The following is a 14827-nucleotide window of genomic DNA, read 5'->3' on the forward strand; positions in this document are numbered from 1 at the left end:
GCTCAAACCCTGGTCTAATCAAGAAGCATGTGTTATGCACTGCTGCTCTTGCCCATCTGAGGTGCCTACCAGTAGGGAAGGGGGGCAAAATTTCTAGATGATTCAGGGAGTTTCATTCTGCAAAAAGAGATGATGTTCAGAATGAACTGTAACCTGGACAGGAAACAAAAAAAAAAAAAAAAAAAGAAAGAAAGAAAGCAATAACCATACAGAAAACAAAAGGTATGTAACAGTGCAGGAAAGTACATCACATTCTGATTTTTCGTGATTATCTGAAAATTACTAAAATAAAAGCAAGGGTGTCAAATAAACTGAATGATGAACAGAAAGCACTCTGTCCAGAATTACAATGAAAGCCATCTGTAATTCTGGACAAGAGTACATGAAGGCCATTGTATTTGCCATTTTCACCTGCTATCACTGTTATTATGAGAGTGGGTTCTGTCTTTTTGTCTTATTATTTAGTTTCTGTCTTATTATAATAATAATAAAAGAAAGTGTACCATACTACAAGTACGAATCCTGGGCAGTACTAGAGGCCCCCAACTCAAAAGCTGTACTGGGACCTCACCATAATAACGAATTAAGACAATCCTGCACTGGACATAACACTTGTGGACAAGAAGGAAAAGACTATCTATCTGATTGACATAGTGGTACCCAACATGGGCAACCACCAGAAAACCCACGAGTTAAAATTCAGGAAGTACATGAACCTAAGACAGGAGATAAAAGAGATGTGGCATATGCAACAATTAACGACCATCCTGATCATCATGTCAACCACTGGTATGGTGTCAAAGACCCAACATAACAGCCTAGCAGCAATAGGTCTCCCACAAACATCTACATGGAACTCCAGAAAGTCGCAATCCCGAACACCTGTAGGATAGTCAGAGAGTTCCTTGATCAACAGTAACACCAGACATAAAAACAACCACCCCGTGCACTTGGTAGCAATACCCGTCACAAGGTGGAACCCCCAATCAGGGAGATATAATATAAGAACAATAATAATTGCATTGTGTCAACCACTGGTATGGTGCTAAAAACCCTACACATAACATCCTAGCAGCAATAGGTCTCCCAGCGAACACCTAAAAGGAACTGCAGAAATTCGCAATCCTAAACACCTGTAGGATAGTCAGAGAGTTCCTCGACCAACATAACATCAACCACCCTGTGTATGTGGTAGCAATACCCGTCGCGAGGTGGAATCCCCAAACAGAGAGAAAGAATATAAGAGCAATAATAATAATAAAAATAATTAGAAATCAACAGTATTCATCCCTGCATATCCTGTATAAAGAGGAACTAAAACAGGAAGCAGAATTCTACAACAAAATTCTGCAACATTTCCTCTGAGCAAATGACTGAGATGTACAAGGTGTCTGAAAAATACATGGCATAACTTCAGGAATGAGTTCCTCATATGTAGACAATGAAAATATTTTATATCAACCTAGTTCCGGAAATGCTTGGTTCCCGAGTTAACTGGAATTTCTCATCTCCTGCAGGTGATTTCCTTCATCACAAGGTACTGACAGAATCTGGTGGTTTTCCATTCCGACCATGTACTCAAATCAGGAGCAAGCAGATATGCAATTTATGTACGGTTTGGCAGATGGCAATGCTCTGGAGGCTCATAGTTTGTACCACGAAAGGTTCTCAGAACAAAGATGTCCAGAGAGGAAAACGTGTGAAGGATTCCATCACCGCCTTTGTGAACATGAGAACCTTTACACTTCGTGCTGCCGACAGAGGACGACCAAGATCTACGACTCCTGAAGTAGAGGAGGAGATTTTGGGTGTTGTGCATGCCATTCCTGGAATCAGCACATGCAGAATAGCAATGCAATAGCAATGCAGTTCAACGTTCGACTATTTGGAGAGTGTTGCAAGAACACCAACTGTATCCTTACCATCTGCAATGGTGACAAGGCCTTGTCACCAGCTGATTACCCTGCGCAAGTAATGTTCTGCCGGTGGTAAGGATACAGTTGGTGTTCTCGCAACACCCTCCAAATAGTCGAACGTTGAACAGCCAGTTGAGGCGCCTCCATAACAAGGTGGGCAGGAGCAGCAGTGCGTAGCACACGCTTCTTGATTAAACTGGGGTTCGAGCCCGTGTCCACCACATACGGAGGATGTGGAAAGGTCAGGGAATGACCACCGCACATCCCCAGAGAAATATGGCCTTAGTTGCTAATGCTCCTAAAAACCAAATAACAAAAACAAAACAACAGCCAGTTGCACTGCTATTCTGTGTGTGCTGATTCCAGGAGTGCCATGCACAACATCCAAAATCTCCTCCTATACTTCACGAGTCGTAGATCTTGGTCGTCCTCTGTCGGCAGCACAAGGTTTAAAGGTTCCATGTTCACAAAGACAGCGATGGATACCTTCAAACGTTTTCCCGTCTGGACATCTTCTTTCTGGGAACCTTTCGTGGTACAAACGACAAGCCTCCAGAGCATTGCCATCTGCCAAACCATACATAAAGTGCATATCCGCTTGCTCCTGATTTGAGTACATGGTCGGAATGGAAAACCACCAGATTCTGTCAGTACCTTGTGATGAAGGAAATCACCTGCGGGAGATAAGAAATTCCAGTTAACTCAGGAACCAAGCATTTCTGGAACTATGTTGATATAAAATATTTTTATTGTCTACATATGAGGAACTCATTCCTGAAGTTATGCCGTGTATTTTTCAGACACCCTATATAAACTTGATAAACCATTTCAATGTCGAACGATGTATTGCCTCAAAGAGTACAAGGCAGATCAACTTACTGAATGGATAACTACATCAAACTATAGTCACACACCTTGTATCCTCCAAATCTATCAAACTATAGTATATGCCTTGTATTCTACAAATCTGTCAAACAATGAGTATACAAGGTAGTCATACACCTTGTATTCTCCAAATCTATCAAATTATAGTCATACACCTTGTACACTGGTGTGCAAAACTTAAGGACCAGTCAGGTTTTCACCTGTAGCTTCTCATAGGAGTGGCATGGATATGGAAAAGCATACCAAAGGAACCTCGTGAGGTACAAAAATGATGAAGGAAACAACATCAACACAATAACGGAAACAAAATGGTACAGAGGAACTTTATTCAAAAATGGCAACATAGCGGAGCACTGATGCCATGATACAGATGCATCACTGCCAAAGATGGAACAAAGGGAAGAGGTAGCCCTCAGTAGGAGATACGGCCACTCCTAATGTCGATGCAGGCTTTGCATTGCCTGTCCATACTTAGAACAACGCTGTTGATAAGTTCTTGTGATAACATCGTCCATTCCTCTGTCAGCGCCATTTTCAGCTGGTGAATATTTTCTGGTGGGTGTGGACATGCCTCTAGGCGTCTCCCCAGAGCATCCCATACGTGTTCGATGGGATTTAGAATGGGGTAAGAATGGGCAGGCCAATTCATACAAACAATGTCCTCAATTTAGGGCTGGAGCACACCCTTCTAGACTCGAGGGAGGAGTTCCTGGCCTTCACGAAGTTTGCGCAAGAGGTGTTTTCTAGGCGGAGGACACTTATTGCTATTCATCACAACTAAAGCCAGTAACTGAATGAAGCAACTCAACCTAATTGAACAGAAACATTCAAACAGAAAGATTGGGCTAACCACACTAAGGACCTTTGCAACAGGACAGGACAGGACAGGACCAGACACGAAACTGACGCAGTCCACTGCTCACTTGTCTCGAGATCTCTCTGCAGCAGAAGACACCAGTGATCACCAAGTCGGACTTGACTCTACACATCTCCTGAACTTGACACCAGAGGCTGTGACCTCTGAAACAAACTCACTGGACATGACTATCACTGCAGCTTGTTGCTAAGGCCATTGGCCTCCCCATACCAGTGCACTCTTGCACGGTACTTTCTTCCTACTTCCTGGGTGGGGGGGGAGAAGTCAATTGTCTCCTCCCCTCCTCGCCACTTCCATTTTCTTGCATCTGGTGGGGCATGGGCATGCCTCACTGACCATCTGGGGTCACCTTTGCTATTGACCCCACCTGTCTTACCCTCCCAGTCTTCAGTCTCTAACTTTGCGAATGCGTCTAATGAAACCAAAATTTTCCAAACCCACACCCAAAAACTTAAGTCAACCATGCAACAACCCTATTACCATTCGGCCTACCCCCTTTTCAGCATAAAATATAGTAACTTTTTTTTTTTTTTTTTAGGTCCTAGCCACTGAAATCTCAAGAAATTAGGTGGCAGGGCATGCCAGAGTAAATATAACTACACTGGGTGTACCTGGTCTGCCTCCACGAGGCCAAGTGTGGGCAATGGTGGGTCCCACTAGGGGCCCAACAGCTAAAAGGCCAGATGAACAATGGTACAAAACATTACACATATACAAGATCCACACAGTTTTAAATCTCTGGCCTTTACAGTGTACTGTATCACACAACAATGTATACTATGTGGAGATGGGGGGGGAACCCCTAGTGCCATCTGACCCAAAAACACTTTACACTTTCCAAAAGCATATCAACAGCTGCAATGCAATGGGGTGTGGCGTTATCATCCATAAACACGAACTCGGGGACAATGGCACCTCAGAACAGACGCACATGGGGAAGGATTACCTCAGCACAGTAGCGTGTACCGGTTACAGTACCACCTTCTAGTATCTGGAATGTGTACGTCCATCCAAGATAATGCCTCCACAGATGATAACACCTCGACGGCCATATCGATCCCTTTCAGTGATGTTTGTGGTTGATACCGTGTGCCAACCTCTCGCCAGAATAGCTGATGTCAAGAATCGCTGCTGAGACTGAATTTACTCTCATCAGTAAAGAGTACCTTACCCCATTGCACTGCTATCCAGTCCTTGTTCCTCTGTAAACAGTGTGTCCGATGGGCAGGTGTTAAAGGGACACAGCGTACTGGACGTCGGGCAAACAATCCACCTTTGTGGAGTTACCTGGCCAACAGTAAACCGCGATATCCTGTGTCCTGTGCAGCTGGTTTGCAATGGATCCCGCTGTTTGGTGTCGGTCCCTCTTGGCCTGTAGGAGCATATAGTGGTCATCATTGGGCATTGTTTTTTGTGGATGACCACCACTGGCCCTTCAAACAGCTTTTCCTGTCATTCTGAAGACCAACCACGCATGAGACAATGCAATGGGCTATAACGAACTCTGCAGCCACACTCCTCACACTTCGACCTTTCCAATTAATCGACCCCAAGTAAATTCATCATCCAGATGCTGTCTATTGGCCATTTTGTTGTCTGTAGTACTGTATGAAACCAACTGAACATCTTTAACAATCGTGCTCACCATTTGGTAATTTGCACATATACTGCTGCTTTTATCTGTTTATGTGAGCCCTCTCATCACAATTAAAATTTTTGTATGTGCACCTGCTTTCTACTGAACAGCCAGTTATGCAAATTGCCATAGGCTGTTTCATTTGATTTTGTGGTTGTAACCTTTAGAAATAGTGTTGGTTCTTAAGTTTTGCACACCAGTGTATTATCCAAATCTAACACTATGCAATTTTTCACTGGTCCCAAAAATAAAGGGGATCCCTAATAAGCGGAATTCTAAGTGCTATTCAAAACTAAGCACAGCAATTTTCCATACATAAAATCCCAAATAGTTGAGCAGCTACTCATTTTATATTCATCTGAGTACCTTGCTGAGTAGCCACTCAGATGCATACAAACAGTAAATATAAACAGTGAATCAGTAACTAAATGCATAAAGAAGCAACATAACTTATAAAGAAAAGTAATGTGTAATTCTCTCACAATAAAAATTAACATTCACTATTTTCTGAACACAACTCCTACTAATATACACCCAGTGGGAACAATTTATTAGGAACACCAATTCCTGCTTATTACCATTACCAAACATAGCATATAACACCAGTGATACATATCAGTAAGCCAACAGTAGATACTTCCACTAGTTGTTTGTAATATATTTCTGATGGCATAATGGGCATGCAACGTTAGCTGTTCAGTTCAGAATGTCATGTGATAACAGGAACCTGGTATCAGTATCATAACAGTGTTATATCCTTAGTACGGTTGTACTAAGTTGGTGTATATCCTTAGTACTGTTGTACAACAGTACTAAGGATATACACTAAGAAAAGAAAATATGCAGGAAATGAGTAATCTGGGCCATGTTGATTGAAATAATATCTCATTAAAAACCACCATCTGTAGTGACAGCTATCCAAAAAACACTGCCTGGGCTTTGTTAATGGACAAACAATACCCAACAGCAAAAGTCACACCAGTAATGTCTGTGAAAGAACTATCTCTAGTGAGCCAAGATCACAAGAACTAGAGGACTGAAAGCAGAATCATTTGCTGTGATAAATCTCATTCCAGTTTACTGTGCAGATGACAGGATCAAGATATGGAAAAAACAATATGAGGTTACAGAGCCGTCATGCTTGGTGAAGCACTGCAGGCTACTGGAAGCTGTAAGCCAAAATGATGACTCTCCCTTGTTCTCTCTCCCATCTTTATTTAATGGGTACTGCCAACAGAATAAAATGGCATTGTCAATAAGAGTAGTTGTTGGTTTTTGAATGCATCCAACTTAGGCCGCATTATGTCTTTATAAGTGTGCACATGTGGGCCAATTTGCATGTTGTGCAAACTGAAAAACTTGGAATAACTCTTTGTATTTCCATGGCCCAACATAGTCATTAAACCTTAACCACAACAGAGCATTTGTGGGATGAAATCACAATAGCTGTCAACATGAGCCTCTGTCCACTGTCTAGAAATTATAGAACAGTATGCAGTATACCAATGTCTGAATACACCAGAGGATGTGCTATTTTCTTATGGAGTTCATGATAATGCAAAACTTTTATTGTTCTAGAAACAAGCCAAGGTCCTTCAGAATACAAAGATAGGCATTCCTAATAACTTGTCCACTAAGTATATGCCTTATATACTGGAAAATACAGCTTTAAAGTTCTAATCATACCTTGCATGACGAAATACAAAGTTGAAGATGAGAAGTGCCACTGCCCATACAATACCTAGGAAAGACACTATACACATACTAATAAATAAGCTGAGAGTTACTGTGCGCAATACTTTAACAATTATTGTTCTATCTGGTGGAGGTCGGCCATCTAAAAATAAAACAAAATGTGCACATAGTATGCTATTAACTATACAGTGAATAATAATGAAGTGTTTGTGAATATTTTTAAAAATACTCTCATGATTTAATTTAATTTTAAAACTGTAATCAATTCAATACTGATTGTATCCAACAAACTGGAATGACTTAATACATTATAATTTTACCTCACATGTTAATTTGCCTCAGGTACTTCTATATATCAAACTTAACCAATGATATCCTAAATTCAATATCATTATACAATAATGTAAAACTAAGTTTTACTCATAACATTACTAACAGAGTACAGCAGTTATAGAAAAATTATTTATTCTAGAATGAAATATTAGATGTGATCAGAAAAATTCCCAGATTGCACAAAAAATTTTAAAAAATGTAGCTTGCTGTCTCCTCTGTAGTAGTAGTCTCCTTAAAACTTAAATTGGTGAGTCCAGTGATTCTACCCCTTTTAGAAATATTTCTGGAAGCCCTGTACAGCAGTATATTATTTTATGTGCATTTCAGCATGTCCTGAACATGGATCTCCAACCTTTCAGTTCAATTTGTTTCAAAAATAAGAAGAAATCACAGGGAGCTAGCTCTGAAGAATATGGAAAATTAGGGTCCACACCCATATTGCGATTCAACAGAAAGTGTTACATATTCAGACTGCCACATGAGCAAGCTTTTTATGTATTTAAAGAGTGATGGGATTGTCCATCACTCTTTAAACATATAAATAAGTTCACACTGTTGCTCGTAATGGAAGATGTGCTATGAAAATGGCAAAATTCTCAAGAATAATTACTACCCATGCTGGTCTAAATGTGGAACAAATTCTGGACAAAAGTAACATGGTTGTGGCCCACCACACTAAGCCATTTGATCATCTCTTGGCTTCTTTTCTCTAAATTAAACTTCCACACTGGGAGGGAGGGAAAGAGATTTTATGATATTAGTATTAGAGTGGCTAAACAATATAAAGAAGTGAACTTATTCTCTATCAGCCAAAAATAATTAATTAAAAATTCTCCAATCACTCATACACATCTGCAAACCTTTGCCTTTCAAAAAAGCTGGAGATCGAGTAACTAAGCAAAAGAAAACAGAAGATTTTTAAAGAAAAGCATGGTTTTTAAAGTCTATGCTACATTAGATAAATTTCACTGACAATACACATTTTATATTAATACACAGCCATAAGATTGACTGTATATTAATATAAAGTAGTTTGCTTTCAAATATTAGCTTACCTAGGATCTTCCAACCAACTACAATAATGCTTTTTTTTTATTTATTTACTTTTTACTATATGTATAAAACATAGTTAAGTTATGTAGAAAACACAGTCATGAATGTTGTTGTGTACTACCGATCACTTCGTGACATTGTAAATGTACCTGGCTCTCACTGGTATACAGAAAATGTATAAAAATGTAGTTTTAATTTATCTATCTATATCTATAATTTATCTATAATATTAACTTAAATATCTTAATACACTTGAAGTACCTTAGGTATACATGATGATTTGTCCTTAAGTGTCCATTAACGTTGCTTATCTTTAAATCCACCACTGATCAGTAGCTATATGATGTGACAATTCAAATCAAAAAACTTCAGGTTTTGGTGAGGAAACTGTCACTAGAGACTGATGAAATACCAGCCGGTTCTTGAAACACACTGTTATAATAGTGCCACACATTTTAAATAAATGATAGAGATTATCCAAAAGACGGAATATCCATTATTGACTGAGAAATCTGAAAATGCAATTTACTAATAAGCAACCAGAGAGAAAAACTGGCTACCCAACTGCAAACTATATGTGTATTCTAAATCAGCTTGCATATATGTTGAAGGAAAAAGATTACATTTCTGGGAGGGAAAAAACTAAACCTCCACCAAAATCAGCTAATTACATCACATAATAGAAAAGTTCTCCAAAAGGCTTTATGCAACACCCAACCAAATTTCTTTAGATAAAAGGACTGTGTGATGAGGATTGAATTTTGCAAATAGTAATGAAAGGAAATGAAAGCAAATCCAAAGAAGAGGTTAGCTCAGTACAAATTGTGTATGTAGACAAAAACCTCTACTCAAACATAAGATAGAGAATAGCACTGATGCAAAAAGATACACTGACAAATGCACAAGGAGACATCACATGGCATTAAACATTGCTCTGACCTGTCTTGTACCATGTTTTTATTTGGTGATGTGAAACTTCAAATGACATTTTCAATGCATTTTCTTGAATTAATAAAATTTGATTAACTAGATAGTCATTGATAATTTATGTAGAGGAGTAAGTCCATTTCTTCTATAAGAGTGGTATTAATATTTACAAGTGAGAATTCTGGCAAAAGTCAATCTCACAAAATTCAAGAAGTTATGCCACAATAAACTCAAGACGTTATGCCACAATAAACTCAAGTCATGGTGTAGTTGGTTGAGTTTATGCTTAACATCTTTAATTATATTGTACCAGATGCTATGACTGAAATATTTTTATAATACAGTAAAATCCTTTGCAATTAATAACATTTCAACAAAAATTTTACTATAATGAAAATATTTCTGCATCCTACTCGACTTCCCTTAATATTAGTGCTTTGTAAGTCTTGCTCAAATGAAATAGTTCAAAAAGAATTCAGTACAATAAATAATTTTCAAAGTCCATCTATGCCTAAAATTTATTGGTTTACAATAAAAGGAAAAACTTCATTGGAAAATTATGAAAGGCATTCTGTAGCTCATATTGTAAATATGACCATGGCAGTATTTACTCAGGATTAAAAAAAAAAAAAAAGGCAGAGCTTACTATTTATACATGTTCTTGTTTATACTTCAGAATGACCACAAGGTCAAAGGAGTTTACAATAAACCATAAATTCAATCGTTAACCACATTTAGCAGTCACACGGACTTGAATCACAGTCCACTTCAAACAAATGGACCAGAAAATTATCAGTTTCCCTTTTCGTGCAGTTACCAATAACCTCCTTAGGAAATTGTTTAAAAGTCAGAAGTGATAATTGAACAATGCATAAAGACAAGCAATAATAATTTCCTGCTTCATTTACTTTATCCATTTTTAAAAAGAAAATGGGGGGAGATATAGCTATTATCCCCACAAAATTACTAAGTAATTCTGGAGGCCTCATTTTAAGAAGGATGCAGAGCTGTTGGAATGAGTACAGAGAAGGGCAACAAGATTAGTGAATGGAACAAAGGGTTGCCCTTACGAAGAAAGGCTTAAGTTTTTCAGATTACAGTGTGTGGAGACTAGGCATCTGCGAGGTGATCTGATCGAGGTGTATAAAGCCTTGAATGGTTTGAGCATGCTCAATGTTGATGGGATTCTTCCTCTTGCTCAGAATAATCACCTGAGAGGGCATAAATTCAAATTGAGGAAAGACAGTTGTAGGATAGATGTGTGGAAATGTGCCTTTAGCCAGCGGGTAGTTGATTGGTGGAAAAGGCTTCCATCTTTTGTTGTGGAAGTTGATAGCCTAAATAAATTTAAGGCTGAGCTGGACAGGTATTTGGAACAAACAGAGGGGTGAAATCAGATTTTTTTTTTTTTTTTTTTTTTTTGGCTGATGCTGCATAAGCTTGCTTTCTTGCATTGTATGCCTCTACTAATGCTAATGCTAAAGTAACATTATTCAATATATTCAGAGTACCTGATGTACACTACTTCAGTCGTAATGGAAAATAATTTGCAAATGAAATTATCGAATGGACTTTTACCAATGTGAACTGTTAAATACTTGAAATTGCCATATCAAAATGGTAAAAGTATAAAGCCAGTATATTTATATTACTGGCTTAATAAATAAAGAAACATTTTCAGCCTGTTTTCAATTCACTTCAACAAAGTCTGAATTTCAGACTAAACAGAATTGGTAAATCCTAAGATTTTCTGGATTTCAGCCTTTTACAGCAGCATATAGATTAGGAAAGAGGACCAGAATTTATTTACACAAATCATGATTCTACTGAAGTAATTTTCAATAATATTCATTAGAATGAAATTTTGGTGCAACAAAATAATTTGTGCATCCCAAGAAGTTTTTTGGCGCATGATAGCCTTGATGCTGATGCGCCATTAAACATCAAATAACCAACCAACCAACCAAGAAGTTTTTGTAATGGGATTTTACTGTATCTCGGTGTCTAGTAGTCTTTTGTTGTCTATAAGTGTCACTTTGATATAATTTGATACACAAAATTTATTTGTTTATAATAAATAGTATATGCTAATTGCTTTTAAGATTGCTGCTACCTATTCATTGTTATCTAGAATGTCTCTGAGGATGATGCATCATCACATTCTGTAGTACAAAACAAAAATTATTCTTTTTTACTTTTTTTATTTGCTGAATATTCTAATAACAGAATATAAAGTGGCACAAGCAGTCTTAAAAGCAAATGGGTATTCTTCAGCTCTAAGCAAAAAGGCATGCATGTTATGGTTAAATCCAATCTTCAAAAGGTAAAAACTACCACTTCTCTTCTAAATTCCATAAGCTAATTATCAGTTTTCAATTTTATTTTAAAGTTATTTGCCAAATTTGCTACCACCATTTATTAATATGGCCTCTTATCATTGTCTTATAATCATTGGGTGGCATTAAGAAGTGTCTGTCTGGTGAATTTATTGCTGTTTTAATGCTCTGTTTGGTGGGTTTATTGCTGTTTTCACTGCTCTGGTGGCCAATCTATTTCATGAAATTCCTACATATTCTAGAATTCATTCAACAAAAACTTATTTTGTTCTTAATATCTTATGTCTGTCACTAGGCTATCTGATTTGGTACATGATTGGATGATTTTAATTGTTTGTGTGATGTAATATAACTGCATCATATTGAGGGAATCTCTGTAAATCATTCCTTTCTACTTTTTAAGTGGTTTAGAAGTATTCAAGTGGCATCTAAATGACTGCTAATTCTGCATTAGATGGTTTCCAGCAAAACTGGATTGATGGAATAAATTAAAAGGAAAGCCTGCACCTCCAAAATGAGACTGGCTAAGTGCATACCCATATGGAAAACCTTCGTCCAGTTTCTGAGAGGATTTGGATCTAGACCTTTCCAAAAAAATAACAAGCAGAGAGAGTGTAGGGTTCTTCAAGAAGTAATCTAAGTTTTTTTTTTTTTGATCCCATAAACATGTAAGCTGGCTTAAAATACATACTTTCACAAATATATCTGTAAAGTTTTTAAACTTTACAATTGATATTTTTTGTTCCACCATGAACTAGCTTTGTTCATGTAACAAAAGTAGCTTATCAAAAAGTGGAGTTCACAATTTTAAATTATTTATAAATTTTTCATGTATGAGGTCACTATTAACAATGAATATTCTCAAAATACTGAATAAATATTACTTTATACATGAATAATTCACATGAAAGTATTTAGGAGACAGAAGCTAATGTGCTACTGCATAAACATAATTACCTGCCCACTTTTCTGCTTTGAACCAAGTCAAATTATCAGTTTGAGTATCATAGAATCCCAGCATATTATATGTTCCATCTGCAAGATTAACAAAAAAATAAAAATCTAAACATAAAATTATATTCCTTTCAATAAACAACCAAAATAAATGGCAAAAAACTTAATTACCCCACAACTAAAATTTCATTGCCCACATCAGAGTTATCACTTTAATTACAATTCAGTACAGAATGGCAAAGCTTTCTTATGATAATTAAAATTAATTAAAGTTTAATATAAAGTGATGCCATTTAATCTGCCATTTAATAAAGTGATGCCTCCACTATGGGGAACTCCACTAATAACATTTGTCCACATTCGTGAACAAATGTTATCAGCAGAGTTCCCCAGGGTTCGGTGCTGGGCCCATTGTTGTTTTGTGTATTCATCAATGATATTGATGAAAGTATATCAGGATTAATGACCAAGTTTGCAGATGATACAAAGATTGCCAGGGTTGTTAACGACAGTAAAGACAGTATGCTACTCCAACTGGATCTAGATAAGTTGGGCAAATGGGCTGAGAAGTGGCAACTGAAGTTTAACATTGACAAATGCAAAGTACAGTAAACCCCCGCTATTCGTGGGGGTTACATTCCTGAGAAATTCCGCGAATACTGAGTTATGGCTCCCATAGTAATAAAGGGGTTCCGTTCCAAAGTATGAAATATATAACAAAAATTAGTCTAAAATTTTGTCTGTACATATTATGTGTATTTACCTACATAATATGACTATGTACATAGACAAACGTAGAAAGTACATAGAAAAATACAAGCATACGGCATCGAAATGAAAATAAGAAACAATTTATTAAATGTAATACTGTACATATTTATTAGACATTTTAAACAAACCTTTCAAAAACATATCGAGAATATGGGTTGTTGGGCAAAAAATAACTCATAATCGAAGTTTGTTTCTTCATTTTTTATTGAGCTCCTTTTGAATTTCCCCGTAAGGCAAGAGTAATTGTTCTAGGTCTCGTTTAAACTTGAGGCTTCTTTCCAAATTAGGATCCGTTTCTACCACCTTTTCTGAAAGTTGTATAGAGAGGCTAAAGATTTCCTTTAATGACTTACTATTTAACTGTGGTCTAACAACATCGAGATCTTCCTCCTCAGGATCATTTTGGTTTTCATTTGACCTTGTTACTAATTCATCCAACTCTTCTATTGTAAGTTCATCTGCATGAGTCTCAATAAGTTCCTGAATGTCTGTTGCATCGATGTTTTCAAAGCCCCCGCCTTCTATTCCCTGTGCGATTTCTACAATATCGGCAACCAGTTCATTGACATTAGGGATTGTTTTAGCAACAACCACTTCTGGCCACAATTTTCGCCAACACGCGTTAATTGTAGATGCACTTATCTCATCAACTGATGTCTTGATGTTGATCAGGCAATCGGCAATGTTATAATTTTTCCAACTTTGGCTTACAGTTAAGTCTGACTCCCTTTCCATTTTTTCAATTAAGCCAGTAAAAGTTCTCCTAACATAGTAGGACTTAAACGCAGAAATTACACCTTGGTCTAGCGGTTGTAAAAGTGATGTGGTGTTGGGTGGCAAAAACACAATTTCAACGTTTGGGTGGTCAAATTCTAGACTGCTTGAATGCCCTGGTGCGTTATCAATAAGAAGCAGAACTTTGAAAGGCAAAGATTTTGAAGCTAAGTAACTTTCCACCTCTTGCACAAAGCTATCATTAAACCACTCTCTAAAAAGTGTAGTTGTTACCCAGGCTTTTTTATTGGATTTCCAATAAACTGGAAGAAGACCTTTATTCTGTTCCTTCAAAGCATGTGGATTCTGCGATTTATACACGAGCATTGGTTTGATCATGTGTCCACTAGCGTTTGCACAAAACAAAAGAGTAAACCTATCTTTGGAAGCTTTGAATCCAGGAGCAGATTTTTCATTTTGTGTTCTGGCTGGCATTCTCTTCCAAAACAACCCAGTTTCGTCTGCATTGAACACCTGTTCAGGAACATATCCTTTGTCCGTAATTAATTTTTTTAGTTCAGTCGGGAAACTTTCTGCAGCCACGAAATCCACTGATGCAGACTCGCCTACCAGTTTCACATTATGAAGGGCATATCGATTTTTAAATCTTTCAAACCAGCCTTTGCTGGCTAAAAAACTTATCCCGCCAGTGCTATCACCAGTTTCGCTG

General features: G+C 37.4%; 1 protein-coding gene across 1 annotated transcript in view; it reads right to left on the minus strand.

Annotated features, from left to right (window-relative positions):
• Positions 1-14827, minus strand: part of GABA-B-R1 (gamma-aminobutyric acid type B receptor subunit 1) — a 268778-nt gene that overhangs the window by 125364 nt on the left and 128587 nt on the right. Inside the window, exons 9-10 of the mRNA XM_090368625.1 lie at positions 12616-12693; positions 7001-7151 (exon numbers count right to left, since the gene is read on the minus strand). Of these exons, the coding sequence (XP_090224751.1) occupies positions 7001-7151; positions 12616-12693 (229 nt within the window). The remainder of the gene's footprint in view (positions 1-7000; positions 7152-12615; positions 12694-14827) is intronic.

Source organism: Mastigoproctus giganteus, chromosome 2, assembly GCF_048544385.1.
Source record: "Mastigoproctus giganteus isolate SK-2022 chromosome 2, ASM4854438v1, whole genome shotgun sequence".
NCBI classification, from domain to species: domain Eukaryota; kingdom Metazoa; phylum Arthropoda; class Arachnida; order Uropygi; family Thelyphonidae; genus Mastigoproctus; species Mastigoproctus giganteus.